Source organism: Dermatophagoides farinae, chromosome 1 (assembly GCF_024713945.1).
Source record: "Dermatophagoides farinae isolate YC_2012a chromosome 1, ASM2471394v1, whole genome shotgun sequence".
NCBI classification, from domain to species: domain Eukaryota; kingdom Metazoa; phylum Arthropoda; class Arachnida; order Sarcoptiformes; family Pyroglyphidae; genus Dermatophagoides; species Dermatophagoides farinae.
In genome coordinates this window covers 7658366-7673246 of record NC_134677.1, presented here as the reverse complement: position 1 = coordinate 7673246, position 14881 = coordinate 7658366, and the positions used below count along the sequence as shown (strand labels likewise).

General features: G+C 29.7%; 5 protein-coding genes across 5 annotated transcripts in view; 4 read left to right on the top strand and 1 right to left on the bottom strand.

The window, feature by feature from the left end:
- Positions 1–1443: 1443 nt before the first annotated feature.
- Bub3 (mitotic checkpoint protein Bub3) lies at positions 1444–2499 on the top strand. The gene is made up of 2 exons (XM_047055742.2): positions 1444–1650; positions 1711–2499. The coding sequence occupies exons 1-2, from the start codon at positions 1447–1449 to the stop codon at positions 2497–2499; spliced, it is 993 nt and encodes a 330-aa protein (XP_046911698.1). The 5' UTR covers positions 1444–1446.
- eca (transmembrane p24 trafficking protein eclair) lies at positions 2453–3594 on the bottom strand. The gene is made up of 3 exons (XM_047055743.2): positions 3364–3594; positions 2921–3288; positions 2453–2830 (listed from the first exon to the last, which is right to left on the bottom strand). The coding sequence occupies exons 1-3, from the start codon at positions 3491–3493 to the stop codon at positions 2681–2683; spliced, it is 648 nt and encodes a 215-aa protein (XP_046911699.1). The 5' UTR covers positions 3494–3594; the 3' UTR covers positions 2453–2680.
- A 38-nt stretch (positions 3595–3632) lies between these two features.
- Tsf2 (transferrin 2) lies at positions 3633–6408 on the top strand. Its single transcript, XM_047055741.2, has 2 exons — positions 3633–3910; positions 3979–6408. Exon 2 carries the CDS (start codon positions 4063–4065, stop codon positions 6229–6231), a length of 2169 nt encoding a protein of 722 aa, XP_046911697.2. The 5' UTR covers positions 3633–3910; positions 3979–4062; the 3' UTR covers positions 6232–6408.
- A 117-nt stretch (positions 6409–6525) lies between these two features.
- rempA (intraflagellar transport protein rempA) lies at positions 6526–9997 on the top strand. Its single transcript, XM_075735457.1, has 3 exons — positions 6526–6621; positions 6813–7242; positions 7294–9997. The coding sequence occupies exons 1-3, from the start codon at positions 6550–6552 to the stop codon at positions 9546–9548; spliced, it is 2757 nt and encodes a 918-aa protein (XP_075591572.1). The 5' UTR covers positions 6526–6549; the 3' UTR covers positions 9549–9997.
- A 4407-nt stretch (positions 9998–14404) lies between these two features.
- The window catches only part of nst (phosphoglucomutase 3-like protein nst), a 47479-nt gene continuing 47002 nt past the window's right edge, over positions 14405–14881 (top strand). The window contains exon 1 of the mRNA XM_075732735.1: positions 14405–14408. The gene's annotated coding sequence lies outside the window, so the exon portion shown is untranslated. The remainder of the gene's footprint in view (positions 14409–14881) is intronic.

The following is a 14881-nucleotide window of genomic DNA, read 5'->3' as shown; positions in this document are numbered from 1 at the left end:
ATTTTCAATTAATCTAATTATAGTTTTGAAATATGAATTTCCTGTAACTTTTATTATTTTCAATATATTTCTATCATATATACGAATTCATTCGATAATTGATGATTATTATTACGCAATTGCTTGTGTGTGTGTAGGTGGGTGGCTGTTTGCAAAAAAAACCCAATCAAAAAAGTAAGAAAACATAATAGAATCACATGAATGAATGATAATAAAATACATCCATGTGTTATTTATCATTCATGATATCGATCAATATAAATTGAAAATCAACAACAAGACAAACACATACACAGGTATGGTAAAGTTTTTTTTTCTTGTTGATATTAATGAATTTCGTCGAATATATAAATTACCAATATAGTACATAATATAAGAAATTAATATCATTACCATATCAATGATGTCGAATGTAGGCGGTCGATGGTCGAACATTTTTTTTTGTTCTTTTTTTTCTCTCCCTGTCAATTTGTTGTTGTTGTTGTTGTTGTTATTACATAATTGATTTCTTTATAAGAGAAAGAAAAAAAAATTGTGGATAAAATTTCTTATACCAACAACAATAAAATGAAAAAAAAAAATAATATCGAATCAATCAAATTGATGAAAGCAAAAAAAAAAATTTGCTGTTCCTTTCTGCTATCTCTTTGTAATCGTTTTTGTTTTCATGAAAATTGATCTTCCATTTTCGATCATATCGCTACACACACACACACACATCGTCGATGAAATAGGAATGATCTTTTAAAAAATTCATAAGATAAGAATATTCTATATGAAATAATGATGATGATGATGATGATGATGATGATTATGCAATTTCCCAATAGTGGAATTAATGTTTTGTTTTCACATTCGAATGAATATTGGATAAAAAAAAAATTTTATCAAAAATATGATTCAGAAAAATTCGGATTTCAATTTCCAAAAGAAATTGTACTTTTAGCAAGATAAAAATTGATTAATTCGATAAAAATAACTCTAAATCACATTCTAGGTATTATTATTAATACATTAAAATTCGTATATACGAATATTTCGATAATAAGTTTCCAATTATATTTGAATCAAATTTTGTTATAAAAATAGTCAATTGATTTTGACATTTTGGGCAATTATTTCGGATATTTTCATCATAATTTCTTTATCAGAAGTAACTGTTTTGAAGAATGTGAAGCAATTATAAAGAACACGAAAGCAGTAGCACAACACTATTGTGCATGCCTGAAATTCCCGTTCAGGCTAAACATTTTGAGTAAATATAGTCGTCAGTCATGTGATTCTAAACGAGTGTCATTTCATCTATGAATGTGACGTCGGTTAAATTCTTGAATGTGTGTGTGTTTTGACTTTTCTATTTCATATGAAAATGTTTTTTCGATGAATAATTGAATATCTTTGATTGATAATCATTATTTCGACGAATTAATCAATCAATCATAAAACATGACACTATCCGATTCGATCAATGAATTTAAATTGGACAATGTTCCAAATGATTGTATACAGAGTGTAAAATTTGGTAAACATTCTGATCAATTTTTACTAGCCGCTTCATGGGATTTGACATTACGTTTATATGATATTTTTAATAAAAAACTTTGCCTAAAATTTGATCATCCAGCACCGGTTTTAGATTGTGCTTTTCAGGTTCGTTTTTGATTCAATTGACTTGCATTTTCTGATTCTTTTCAACATGTAAATATATAGGATTCGAATCATGCTTGGAGCGTCGGATTTGATCGAAAAGTGCGAATGTTTGATTTGCAAACAAATGCCGAAACAATTGTCGGCTTTCATAATTCACCGATTAGATGTTTAGAACATTCTATTGATAATAATCTAATGATCACTGGTGGTTGGGATTCACAACTTAAATTATGGGATGGACGATCACCGAATGCAATCGGAACATATATCCAACCGGACCGTATATATACTTTTGATGTTTGTGGAAATACTATTGTCGTTGGTACTGCAGAACGTCGTGTACTCGTATGGGATCTAAAAAATATGTCTTATCCACAACAACGACGAGAATCGAGTCTAAAATTTCAAACAAGATTTATTCGATGTTTTAGTAACAAAGAAGGTTTTGTTCTTAGTTCGGTGGAAGGTCGTGTTGCCGTTGAATATCTGGATCCTAGTCCAGATATACAGAAGAAAAAATATGCATTCAAATGTCATCGAAATAAAGATACGGCCACTGGATTGGAATATATTTTTCCTGTTAATTCAATAAGTTTTCATTCTGGTTACAATACATTCGCTACTGGTGGATCAGATGGTTTCGTTAATATTTGGGATGGTTTCAACAAAAAACGTCTTTGTCAATTTCATAAATATCCAACAAGTATTTCATCTTTATCGTTTTCACCGAATGATACATATTTAGCCATTGCATCATCAAATCTAGCTGAAACCAATGATATTAAAGATATACCACCGGATTCTATTTTCATAAGAAAAGTTTCCGATCAAGAAACTAAACCAAAATGATTAATCAGATATATTTAACATTTACTTTACATGAACCTTATATACCATTTTCATTGTCATATTGACATTTGATTAAAAAAAAAATTCTTTTTTCTTTCACTTTGACAAAAAAAATTCATCATTTTTTACTATTCATCAATACTCAAAATTCATGATAATTGTATAAAAAAAAAATCAATCTCTATACCAGTTTTTTAGCCTCGAAAAAGCTTTTCAAATGTCTCATCTGCCAGATTCCCATTCCCAACAGGATTACAGTCTGGAATAATGACCACCATAATACTCTTGCATATGTACTTTCGCTAGTAGCACGAAATCGTTCTTCACGATACTGAAATAAAGAATTGGGCAAACAAAAACAAAAGAATTAGTTTTTAGTACCAATTATTTTTGAAAAAATGATTTAGTTAGGTTATATTACTCTCTGATAATTTTGTTCTTTAGTAATCTGTTCAACTTGATCCAATAATTGTCGTATCCTTAATTGTAATTCACTTAATTTTTCTTGATGAGCAATATTCTGATAATCGATTGCATGTTCACCAACTTGTATATCTAAATGTACACGAAGCTGGCCACCAGCAAACCAACGTGTTGAATTTGAATACAAACAAATAACATGTTCACCAGGTGAATGTGATGTGAATGAAAAACGGCCTTCGGATGAATATGCTTTCGACAAAATGATATTATCTTCAGGTCCACGAACCTCTACATGCATTCCAATACCGGGACTAGAAGGCATAAAACCACCAGTATTCGGATCGAATAATTGACATTTATAATTTCCTATTCAACAATAAAAAATTCATTCTTGAGAAGAAACCAAAAAAACCGAAAACTTAACCGAAAGTTAAAACTTACCGACAACCAAAGTTTCATCGGGAACTTCTTCAATGAAACATTTTCTTTCCGTTTCACCAATATGAAAATATAATGCCAATGTTGTTTGATATAATAATGATAAACCGAAAATGATATAAATTCGATTCATATTGTAATCAGTATCTTGATGAATTTTTCAAAAACAAAACATGAAAAAATGACATTTAGCCACGTAATGAAAAAAAAATGTTCATGTGTGAACACCACATTCAACATACAAAATTGGCAATCCAAAATATCAACAATGCCCAGTTTATACGATGTGATAGTGAACAGGGTTTTACCTGAACATAAAAATGAAAAACCAAAAAGAATCAAGTTTCATTGGCCTGCAGGTACACTGCTATAACAACAGATTTTTCAGATTTATTTGTGAGTCATAAACAAAAAAAAACAAAAATTAGTTTTTTCCATTTTTTCCACTTCAGATTATGGTTTTTTAATATTTAAAAAAAAATGTCGACTATGTCGCCAAAATATTTGAATCAAATCATCTATTTCCTATTACATTTAATCATTCAAACAGGTAAGTAATTAATTGGTATTGCTTTTTTTCTGATTGATTTTTAATTTTATTACTTATAATAATAACAGCATCTACACAGAAACAAACATTAAAATATTGTACAATCAATAATAATGAATTGAATAAATGTCGTGATTGGTCACGTGCTGTCGATGATAATTATCGATTTCAATTTCCGTCTAGAATGTATTGAAGCTGATAATAAAGATCATTGTATGCAATTGATTGAAACACAGCGAGCACATTTGGTTAGTGCTGAACCTGGTGAAATTTATATTGCTGGACGATATCATAGTTTAGTACCGATTGTTTATGAACAATATGGTCCAACAAATCAAACCGGATATTATGCCGTTGCTGTTGTCAAAGCTAATTCCTATACATACATTCAACAGCCAAAAGATTTACGAAATAAAAATGCCTGTTTCAGTGGTGTTGGACAATTGGCCGGTTGGATATTGCCCATTATAAAATTATTAGAAATGGATCTCATCGATACAATTGATTGTAATAATATCATACAAAATGCTGCCAATTTTTTCAATGAAAGTTGTGCACCAAATGCTTTAATTGATAAAAATAATCCAATCGGTACGAATCCACAGAAAATTTGTTTACTTTGTGAATCGAAAAAATGTTCTGGAAATGATTTCTATGCCAATTTTGAAGGTGCCTTGAATTGTCTCCGCAACAAAGGTGATGTTGCATTCGTAAAACATACAGTGGTTGATCAATTATCACGAATTCATCGTATTCGTCGACAAGATTATCAGCTACTTTGTCCAAATGGTGATCGTACTTCAGTGGAAAATTATCTTAATTGTAATTGGGGCTATGTACCACCACATGCTATTCTTGTATCATCGGTTATATTACCCGAAATTAGGGATAAAATTCAACAATTTCTATTGGATTCATCAAGAATTTTTTCATTAAATAAAATGGATCCAATGTCATTATCAAGAACAACAACATCATCATTCAATTTATTTGATTCATTCAAATATGGTGGAATGGATTTTATTTTCTCTGAAGAAACCATTTCATTAGCACCTGTTGATCGTTATCGGCAAACATTTCGTGGATATTTTAGCTTATTCAATCCATTTGTTGATATTGAAAATTTATTTGAAAAGCTCAGAAAATGTAATGTACCGAATGCAAAATTATGTGTCGTTTCCAATAAAGAATGGGAAAAATGTAATAAAATGAAATCTGCTTTTCGTACGAATATGTTACAACCACAATTATTGTGTGTTCAAGGATCGAATACAGTTGATTGTATGCAAAAAATTCAACAAGGACAAGCCGATCTAACCGTTTTGGATGCTGCAGATATTTATATGGCCGGACAACAATACAATATTGAACCAATAATGGCTGAACAAAATAATCTAAATGACAGTTATTATGCAGTGGCTATAGCCAAAAAAGCTGATCTTGATACTGATCTATTGTATTTAAAGGGTCGAAAATCTTGTCATTCAGGATATCGTACAGCTGCCGGTTGGGTTATACCGATGGCATTTTTATTATCAAATTCACGTATGCGTTCATATCGTTGTAATGCTGTGAAAGCAGCATCCCAATTTTTCTCCAAATCCTGTATACCCGGTGTATTAGCACCAGAATATCATCAATCCAGTAAATCATCAGTATGGCAATATAATAATCTTTGCAATCTTTGTCATGGTAGTTCATATCGTTATTGTCGTCGTGATTCATCGGAACCATTTTTTGGTGATAATGGTGCATTTCAATGCCTGATTGAAGGTGGTGGTGATGTTGCATTTGCAAAACATACAGTCATTTTTGAAAATACAAATGGTATCAATCCTGAATATTGGGCACGTAATAAATATTTAGATGATTTTGAGCTATTATGTCGTGATGGATCAAGAGCCGAAGTACAAGATTATAGTGGCTGCAATCTAGGACAAGTGGCCAACAATGCAATCGTAACGAATAGATTTAAACCATTCTATCAGAAAGAAGCCTATATTACATTATTTGTTTATGCACAACAATTTTATGGATCTAAATATTCAAATGAATTTACATTCAAAATGTTTGTATCGGAACCAAAATATAAGAATCTTATATTTCAAGATTCAACTGTTAAACTCAAATCGATAATGGATAATCGTCGTGATTATCGCCAATATTTGGGACATGAATTTATGACTGCCATGTCGATTGTGGATTGTCAAAGTAAAAATCATGCAATCATCATCATCATCAATTCATCTATTTATCATCTACACTTTTTATTATTATTTATCAGTATTGTATTTCATCATATGATCATTATCTCAAACTAATTGAATTAATGATCGATCATGCTCAAATCTGTAATTAACAAATTCAAATTTGCAATTATTTAAAAAAAAACTGAATTTTTCTCTTTTTCACTCACTCATTGTTTCCATGACAACGGATTTTTTTCACGAATTTTTTTTTTTTGATAAAAAAAATAAACAAATAACAATGGAAAGAAATGTATATCGTATCATGTATTCATTTTCATCTGATTCATGCAGCGATTCATGAATGAATGAATGATCATTTTTTTTTTTTTTTTTTGATTTCATCGAGGCGAAAACAAAGACCAAAAACAAAACAAAAAAAAAATAATAAAAATGGCTAAAAATCATCATCATCAACAACAACAACGAACATCTCAACGTTCAGGAAATCTAGTAGCCTTTAAGGTTTGTTCATAATTCATTTCATATTGATAGATTGATGATTATCAAAGACTGACATGTTTGTTTTTGTTTGATCATTTTTCATTTAAATTTTTTATTTTTTTTTCTTTCGTTTCCAATATCAATATCTCGTTTTTTTTCAAATTTCTTTCGAATGTTCATTTTCAAAAACTCAAAACACAATATATATATAGTCGGAACGAAATCAAGTGACAATTGATGATCTAAAGAAACATGAAATGGATAACAACAACAATGAACAGATTGTTGTTACATGTGATTCATCAATCAAAATGTTTACATTGAATGAAAAAGATTGTTTGATGGCCATCATATTGGATGATAATGATAAAATTATTCTCTACGATACAACATTAAATCGTCGTATTGAACATCATAATCAAATGAAATTGATTCAATCATTCGAATTATTATTTATACATTTAGGTGCATTGTGGTCAGGACGAATGCAGCAATCAATGGACAATAACAATAATAATCGACAATTAGAATTTCAGATACAACAAATTAATGATTTTTCACAAATGTCATTGACGGTTCCAAGTGATCATCATCATCATTATCATTTATGTGGTTATCATGTAAACAAAGATATGCTTCTATGTATATTTGAATCGAAAAAAGATAATAATAATGTTAAAAATGAAAATGAAAATTCAATTATACATTATCAAATACTTGATTCAAGAGATCTTCAAAGAAAAAATCATTGGCCAATTTATGATGGTGAAGGTGGCAAAATAAATCCACAATCATTACAGACGAATTGGAATAATACATTGATTGCATTCACCATTGGTGGTGGTAACGGCGGCAACAGCAACGTGATTAATATAATCGATTTGAATGATAACCATCATCGTATAATTGAATATAAAATTCCCATACAATCGTCATCATCATCATCATCATCATCACCGATAATAGCAATTGAATTCGATTCAATACATCACCATTCATTCTGTGTATCGACAAGACAAACATTTCATTTTTGTTTTTATTCACCAGAAAATAATGGACGATGCTATCGATATGATTCGATAGCAGCTATCAACAATGAAAACAATAACAAAAACAATAGCATTGAACAATCAGAGGAATCGGTAAATCAACTTGTTGCATATAAAATACCTGATTTATACATTTTCAAAATGAACAATAATAATGGTATTTGCATTATTAAAAATAAACATCAACAATATTATTTGAATAAACGTGAATATGTTGAAAATATGTTGATTAATTCAGATGATGAAAATCATTTTCGAAAATATTTATATTGTGATTCAAAGAATGATGATGATGATGATGAAGATAATTATGAATTATGGCGATTGATGGCAAGAAAATGTGTAATGGAAAAAAATATTGATTGGACATTCATTTGTTTAGCAAAAATGGGTAATGTTGGCTTAGTACGAACATTAAGACAAGAGATGGCAACACAAAATGGTCATCATCAAATTGTTCTATTCCTAATGATGATACATTTGGATCTAATTGAAGAATCTGAACAATTATTATTGGAAATTGAACCATCACAACGATGTAAATTGTATTGTTTGCAAGAAAAATGGCCAAAAGCTTTTGAATGTGCAGATAAAATTGAATTGAAAAATCTTCATTATCAATATGGTAAACAAATGGAAATGGAAAATCGTATTATGGATTCAATCAATTATTTTGAACGTGCTGATAATGTTGGCGAAATTGTAAGAATGTTGTTTGAAAATGAAAATATAGTGGATTTGAAAAATTATTGTCTAAAAAAGAAGAATGAAAAATATGACACGAAATTAGTTTCATGGTGGGGTCAATATTGTGAAAGTCAATGTGATCATTCAAAAGCATTGGAAATGTATCGTCTAGCAAATGATCATTATAATCTTGTACGATTATTATGTCATTTAGGACAAAAAGATAAAGCCATTGAATTGGTTGATGATTATCTACAACAACGATCGGATGAAATAAAATTGAATGATAATATTGATGATGATCATGATGGTAGTGGCAGTGAAACGCCTGAAATGACAGGTGCCATATTATTTCTTGGTAAACATCTTGAATCCATTGATAGTTTACAATCGATTGATTATTATCTACACTGTTCAGCCATACGACATGCAATACGTGTTTGTATTGCATATGAACATTATGATAAATTGGTTATGATTGCCATCAAATATCTTACGATGAATGAATGTAGAAATATAATTAAACGATATTTTCCACTACAAAATGATTTTCAAGATAAAATGGTCAGTGAAGAAAATATGGCAATGCTTTATTATAAAGCTGACCTAATTAAACAGGCAATATTGTTTGCAATCAAATATCGTTTATGGCCATTTCTTCGCCGATGTCTGCAAGAAGAATTGGAAAAAGATGAACGACGTTTCATCAGTGGACAGGATGAAATCGATTTAATTATTGAATATCTACGCGAAGATAATAGTATTGTTGATATTGTAATTGATCTAATACTTTTATCGTCGAATCAAGAACAATTTGATTCAATCACACAGTTGATTCATCAATTTGGTATCGATTTAAATGATCAGATAATGGAAAAATTGGAACAATTTGTTTCGAAACATTCAAATAATCAATCTTTGATGAATACAATAGCTGAATTATGTTTAGAGAAAGGTAATTATCAATTGGCAGCAAAACTTTATAATAAAATCGGTAAAAGAGTGGATTCTATAAAAGCATTGATTCGTACCGGCCAATCGGATAAAATAATACAATTTGCAAATGTTGCTCGTGATAGAACGGTATTTAAATTGGCTGCAAATTTTCTACAGACAATCAACTATGAAGATACTGATCAGGTGATTCGATTCTATACAAAAGCACAAGCAGAAGACGAATTGGCCAGATATCGAGAAACATTGCAACAATGAATAAATAATAAACATCAATCTATCAATCAATCAATAACATAACATAGAATATATTTTGATAACGACCACAATTTCGACAAGGTCGGTCGATTTTTGAACAATCGATCGATTAAAATAGAAATAATGAAACAAAAAATAATGATATTTCAAAATAGAACACATGATGAATTGAAGAAAAATTTTTCATTTAAATGTTTGAAATTGTTTTGTTCGATCAATTTTTCCAATTTCTTTCATCATCATCATCATCATCATACACACACATTCTTGATCTAGGTAAATTAAAACAGAAAAATACCTTCTACCTTACCATCACCACCACACACACACACACACTGGTCATCATCAAATAAATAGTCCGCATACCATGGGGCGTTTTCATTTTATCACAGGCATACCCCACACTATGAAAATGGCCTAATTCGTTAGAATCATCAAATGTCAAAAAATTATATTTTTTTTTTGGTCCATCATCATCATTGGAACCTGTCAATGTTTTTTTTTTCTTCTCATCATCATCACACATTATGATGTTCCATTCGTTAATGTTAAAATTTCTTTTTTCTTTTTTTTCGTTCTTGGATTGAAATTTAAATCAAATCAAATCAAATGGAATACAATGATATTGTGTGAATATTTCAATGGAGGCTGGATCATTACAAAACATTCATTTTGCTCTATATAACCAAAATGTGTGTGTGTGTAATAAAAACCAGCAAATTTTGTTGTTTTTATTTTTTTTATAGTTTTTTTTTTATTTTGGTTCTCATCAAATTTTTTTTTTGTTTTGTTTTTTCTTTGTATATTCGTAATTTGTTTTCATTGTTTTTTTTTATTTGTTTCAAATGAAATAAAATTTCTTTTTTTTCTCAAATTTTATATATGAAAAAAAACTTTAGCCCAGAAAGAAACAGAGAAACACCCATTTATCGTCTTTAGTATTCTATTCTCATTCTCATTCATTATTGGTTACTTTTTTTTTTGGCCAATTCGGTTGTAGCAAAAAAAAAAACAAAAATTCTCTGGAAAAAAACAATCGTCAATCGTCATTTGTGTTTGTTTGTGTGTGTGTGTGTGTGTGTGTGTGTGTGTGTGTGTGTGTGTGTATGGTGGTATTTGGAACCAAAATCAAATTCTGAAATGTGAAAAAAAAATTCAATTTCGTAATCATTTTGGTTGTGTGTGTGTGTGTGTGTGTGTGTGTGTGTGAAACCAATGATCATTATTTTTTTTGTAGTATATACCAATAAACTTCATGGTTTATTGTAATTCATTCATTCATTCATTGATTCTACAACATTCGAAAAATAAAATTGGAATTGGAAATGGTAAATTAAGTGGCAATGAAAGAGAGAGAGAGAGAGAAAAAACAATTTACAACATTTTTCATTTTCATTTTGGATTTTTTTTTTGTTGGGGGAGAAGATATTTTCTATTTCGATATTTGAGAACACCTGTGTTCACACAACTGTGTTCATACACACACACAAACTTACTAAACTAAACCTGGTGAATGTATGAAATGAATGACGCGAGAGAGAGAGAGAGAGAGACAGAGAAAAAATTTTAATCATCATTTCTTCACTCAATAACGAAACAAAAAAAAAACGTTAAAAAGTTGAAGTTGTCAGTCGACGATAAACGAATAATGGAAAAAAAATAAATTCCAGAAAAAAAGTAAAAAGAACGTCATCGTCATAATCATCATCGAATGAAAAAAAATTTGCATTTACACGAAACACGAACACCCAAAATGAACAACAACAACAACAAACGAACGAACGAACGAAAAGCCAATCAATAATCATTTGGCGATCAATCGATCGATCGATGATTGTCTTCATGTGTGTGTGACAACATAAAGATTCATTCTGTCATTCTAATTTCATTTTTTTTTCTTTGTTGCTGTTCCATTAACCGTTCATCTTTTGTTTCTTGAAATGGAATTTTTTTTTTTTTTTGCAAATAAAGAATTTCAATTTGAAAATGAAAACCATTTTTCAACTTTATTATTATTATTATTATTAAAAGTCATAAATTACGAAATTGAAAAACAAAAAAAATTTTTTTTTTTCATTTGGAAAAACATTCAATTCAATGGAATGGAATGAATGTTTTTCGAAGAATTTTTTTTTTCTTCATCTTCATGTTTTGCTTATAGAAATAAATAAATAAATATAAATAAAATGTGTGATGAGGCCATAGCATTTTTACATTTCAAATTTAAATCTCTTTCTTGCACTCTCTCATGTGTGTGTGTGTGTGTGTTCGTAAGCCGACAATTAACTACTTGTTTGGCACTTTTTTCTTCTGCTTTCTGGTCATCATCATCATCATCATCATAATCTGAATGTGAATCTAAAGATTTGAAAAAAATGGTGATAATGAAACAAACATACAGATACAGATACAGATGTAGATAGATAGGATGAGATTGATAGATCAGAAAATCAAATGATGATAATATTGTGTTATGATTCACCATTGAGAATGAGAATGTGTGTGTGTTTGAGGTAAACATATTTATTTCTGTTTTTTTTCATTTCGTTTTTTCTGCTATCCAGATTTCAGGTGATTGAATTTGAAAATTCGAGTTTTTTTTTTTAGTTTATTCTCGGGTCGATCTCATCAGTTCTGTTCAGCAGCAGCAGCAGCAGCGTTCAACGTTCAACGTTCAGCCTATAGACTGACGATGGACAAATATCGATCACAGCTGGTGGTCAGCAAAATCGAAATCAAACACACACACACACACACTACCAAAAAAAAAACAAGAAATGTATAACGTAAAACGAGAGAGGAAAAGCAATGAAAATGGTGATTTTCTCGAAAACGATGATGAAAGAAACGAAATGAAATGAAAAAAAAAGATCAAAATCATCATCAAAGTCGCCAAGCAGTCTCCTGATTTCGCGAATTTCTTGAATTTTTTTTTCTTTTTCTTTTTCTTTTACTTTCGAATATTTTTCTAGTGTTTATATGGCAAAAAACCTAAAATGAAAGAGACAGGGGTAGTTATGTCATAAAATTTCACAATTCCTTAAAAAAATTGTAAACTTACCATTTGATGTTTTTGTTGATGTTTGTCCCGATCGGGTAGTTTGTTGTTGTTGTTGTTGTTGTTGATTTTGTTAAGAATTTGTTTGTTCGGGTCATAAACACAAACACATATACAAGTCAATATTTTCTTTGAAACTTGTGAACAGATTCTCGATTTCGATTTAATTTTTTTTTGCTGTTTTTTTTTGGAAAAAAAAATAAAATAAAATAAAGTACATGATACGAACCTGAATATTTTCTCTGTCCATGAAAAAAGTCATCATCTGACATATTGGCCATATCTGTTGATTTACATTACCAAAATTCATTTTCATTCGATATTAAATGGCAATTTTTATTTCGGTTTCTTGTTTCTTATTAAATTAATTTTTTTTTTTTGATTGGTTTCTGGCTGTTGATGAATTTCTTTTTTTTTCATTAATGAAATTAGTTTTTTCTTTTTTCATTTTTTTTTCATTCATTCATGAAATGGAAAAAAACATTGACCACAACAAACCATGGACCATCTGCAAAGTTGAAATTATTTCAAAATTTTGGCCTGCCAATCTTTCTATCCATTTTCATTATGAGGAAAAAAAATTCAGGTGTTTTCATCATTTTAGATTGTTGTTGGTTGTTGTTGTTGTTGTTGTTGAAAATCAAAATATCGATCCTATCGATTGTGTATTTGATGAAGGTCACTAGCAAAAATGAGAGAAAATGATCATTGAGTCGAAATCTTTTTGGATTGAAAATTTGGATAATTTTTATTCGATTTTTGTTTCCATTTGAATAATATTCTCTAACATTCATTTTAAATACATATGGTATACATACAAATGATGATGATGATGATGATGACAATGGCTTGCTCCGCTCTTCTCTTATTGTTGTTGTTGTTGTTGTTAATGTTCAATTGTCTTTTTTTTCCACTATTACAATTTGACAATTTTAATATTATAATTTGCTTTATTTGTTGTCGTCATTGACCGAGAGACAGTATGTCAATGTAGGTGAACAACAACAACAACAACAAATGTTCCAGGAACGGTATAAAATCCGTATCGAAAAGAGGGGTGAAAAAGAGACTAAGGGAGGAAATAATTTTTTTTTGTTTTGTTTTGTTTTGAATCCCGTTATAAGCTTGTCGGCAACAATAATAACACTCGTTTTTGTTTGTGTTTCTATGTGTGTGTGTGTGTGCCATAACTGTTGTTGTCATCCGTGTAACAAAACAAAAGAGATGGACCCGAGACCTAGAGAAATGTAAATATTTTTGTTATAAAGCTATTCACATTTGAAGACAAAACAAAAACATTATATCGATAGACTTATATTATATAGAGTATTATTATTATTATTCAAAGAGATTTCAATGATTTAAATCGATTTTTAAAACATAAAAAAAACACACACATACACTTGGGTCCTGCATATATAATATGTATGTGATTGTTGAATAGATGATGCTTGTGTTATTGTTGTTGTTGTTGTTGTTGTACGACAACCACATTGAACATCACGAACAACAGCAAAAAAAAAACCTTCTTTTTTTTCTCGGGTCCTAGAACATTAAAGAGAGAGAGAGAGAGAGAGATTGACATAGTCGTCACAACACACACAGTCCTTTACATTTTCGAGTGTGTGTGTGTGTGTGTCAAAGATTCAATGACTATTTACCAACTACCACACTAAATAATCACAAATACACAATTGACAAACAAATCGATTTTGTCGGCTATGTTGTTGTTCACACACACACACACACAAATACATTTTCAATTTTTTTTTCTTTTTTTTTGGCCAGAGAAAGGCAAAATAGAATATCAATTTAAAGTGCAGAGATTGGACACTCGACTTGTCTGTCTGTGTGTGTGTATTTGACATGGTTTAATGGGAGGATTTGAATCGACAACAACTAAAGAGGGAGAGAAATGAAAATTATTCATTTGAAAACATTATCTATTGGACGATGTCGATGTAGGAAATTCATTCTATATCTATGTGGATCATTCAGAAAAAAAATTGAAAAAAAAATTTTTTTTCTTTCCTTTCATTCATTCACATTTGATGTGTGAATTGTAAATTGTTGACATTACACACCAGCACACATATAGACCGTAATAATAATAATAATAATTGAAGGACCGATTTTCGTTGTTATTGTTACCAAATGAAAAATAATGATCCAAAACATGAATGAATAAAAATGTAGGAAGAGGACAATGTTAGTTTTTTTTTCTCAATTCACATTCATTCATTCATTCGATCATTCACACACACACACACACACA

What these genes read in the sequence shown, in the direction of transcription:
- Bub3 (XM_047055742.2), top strand. Translation starts at nt 1,447, where the DNA reads ATGACACTATCCGATTCGATCAATGAATTTAAATTGGACAATGTTCCA. An exon ending in TTTTAGATTGTGCTTTTCAG is followed by an intron (nt 1,651 to 1,710) that starts GTTCGTTTTTGA and finishes GTAAATATATAG; the next exon opens with GATTCGAATCATGCTTGGAG.
- eca (XM_047055743.2), bottom strand. Translation starts at nt 3,493, where the DNA reads ATGAATCGAATTTATATCATTTTCGGTTTATCATTATTATATCAAACA. An exon ending in CGATGAAACTTTGGTTGTCG is followed by an intron (nt 3,289 to 3,363) that starts GTAAGTTTTAAC and finishes ATTGTTGAATAG; the next exon opens with GAAATTATAAATGTCAATTA. An exon ending in AAGAACAAAATTATCAGAGA is followed by an intron (nt 2,831 to 2,920) that starts GTAATATAACCT and finishes TCTTTATTTCAG; the next exon opens with TATCGTGAAGAACGATTTCG.
- Tsf2 (XM_047055741.2), top strand. Translation starts at nt 4,063, where the DNA reads ATGATAATTATCGATTTCAATTTCCGTCTAGAATGTATTGAAGCTGAT.
- rempA (XM_075735457.1), top strand. Translation starts at nt 6,550, where the DNA reads ATGGCTAAAAATCATCATCATCAACAACAACAACGAACATCTCAACGT. An exon ending in GAAATCTAGTAGCCTTTAAG is followed by an intron (nt 6,622 to 6,812) that starts GTTTGTTCATAA and finishes ATATATATATAG; the next exon opens with TCGGAACGAAATCAAGTGAC. An exon ending in AAACAAAGATATGCTTCTAT is followed by an intron (nt 7,243 to 7,293) that starts GTATATTTGAAT and finishes ATGAAAATGAAA; the next exon opens with ATTCAATTATACATTATCAA.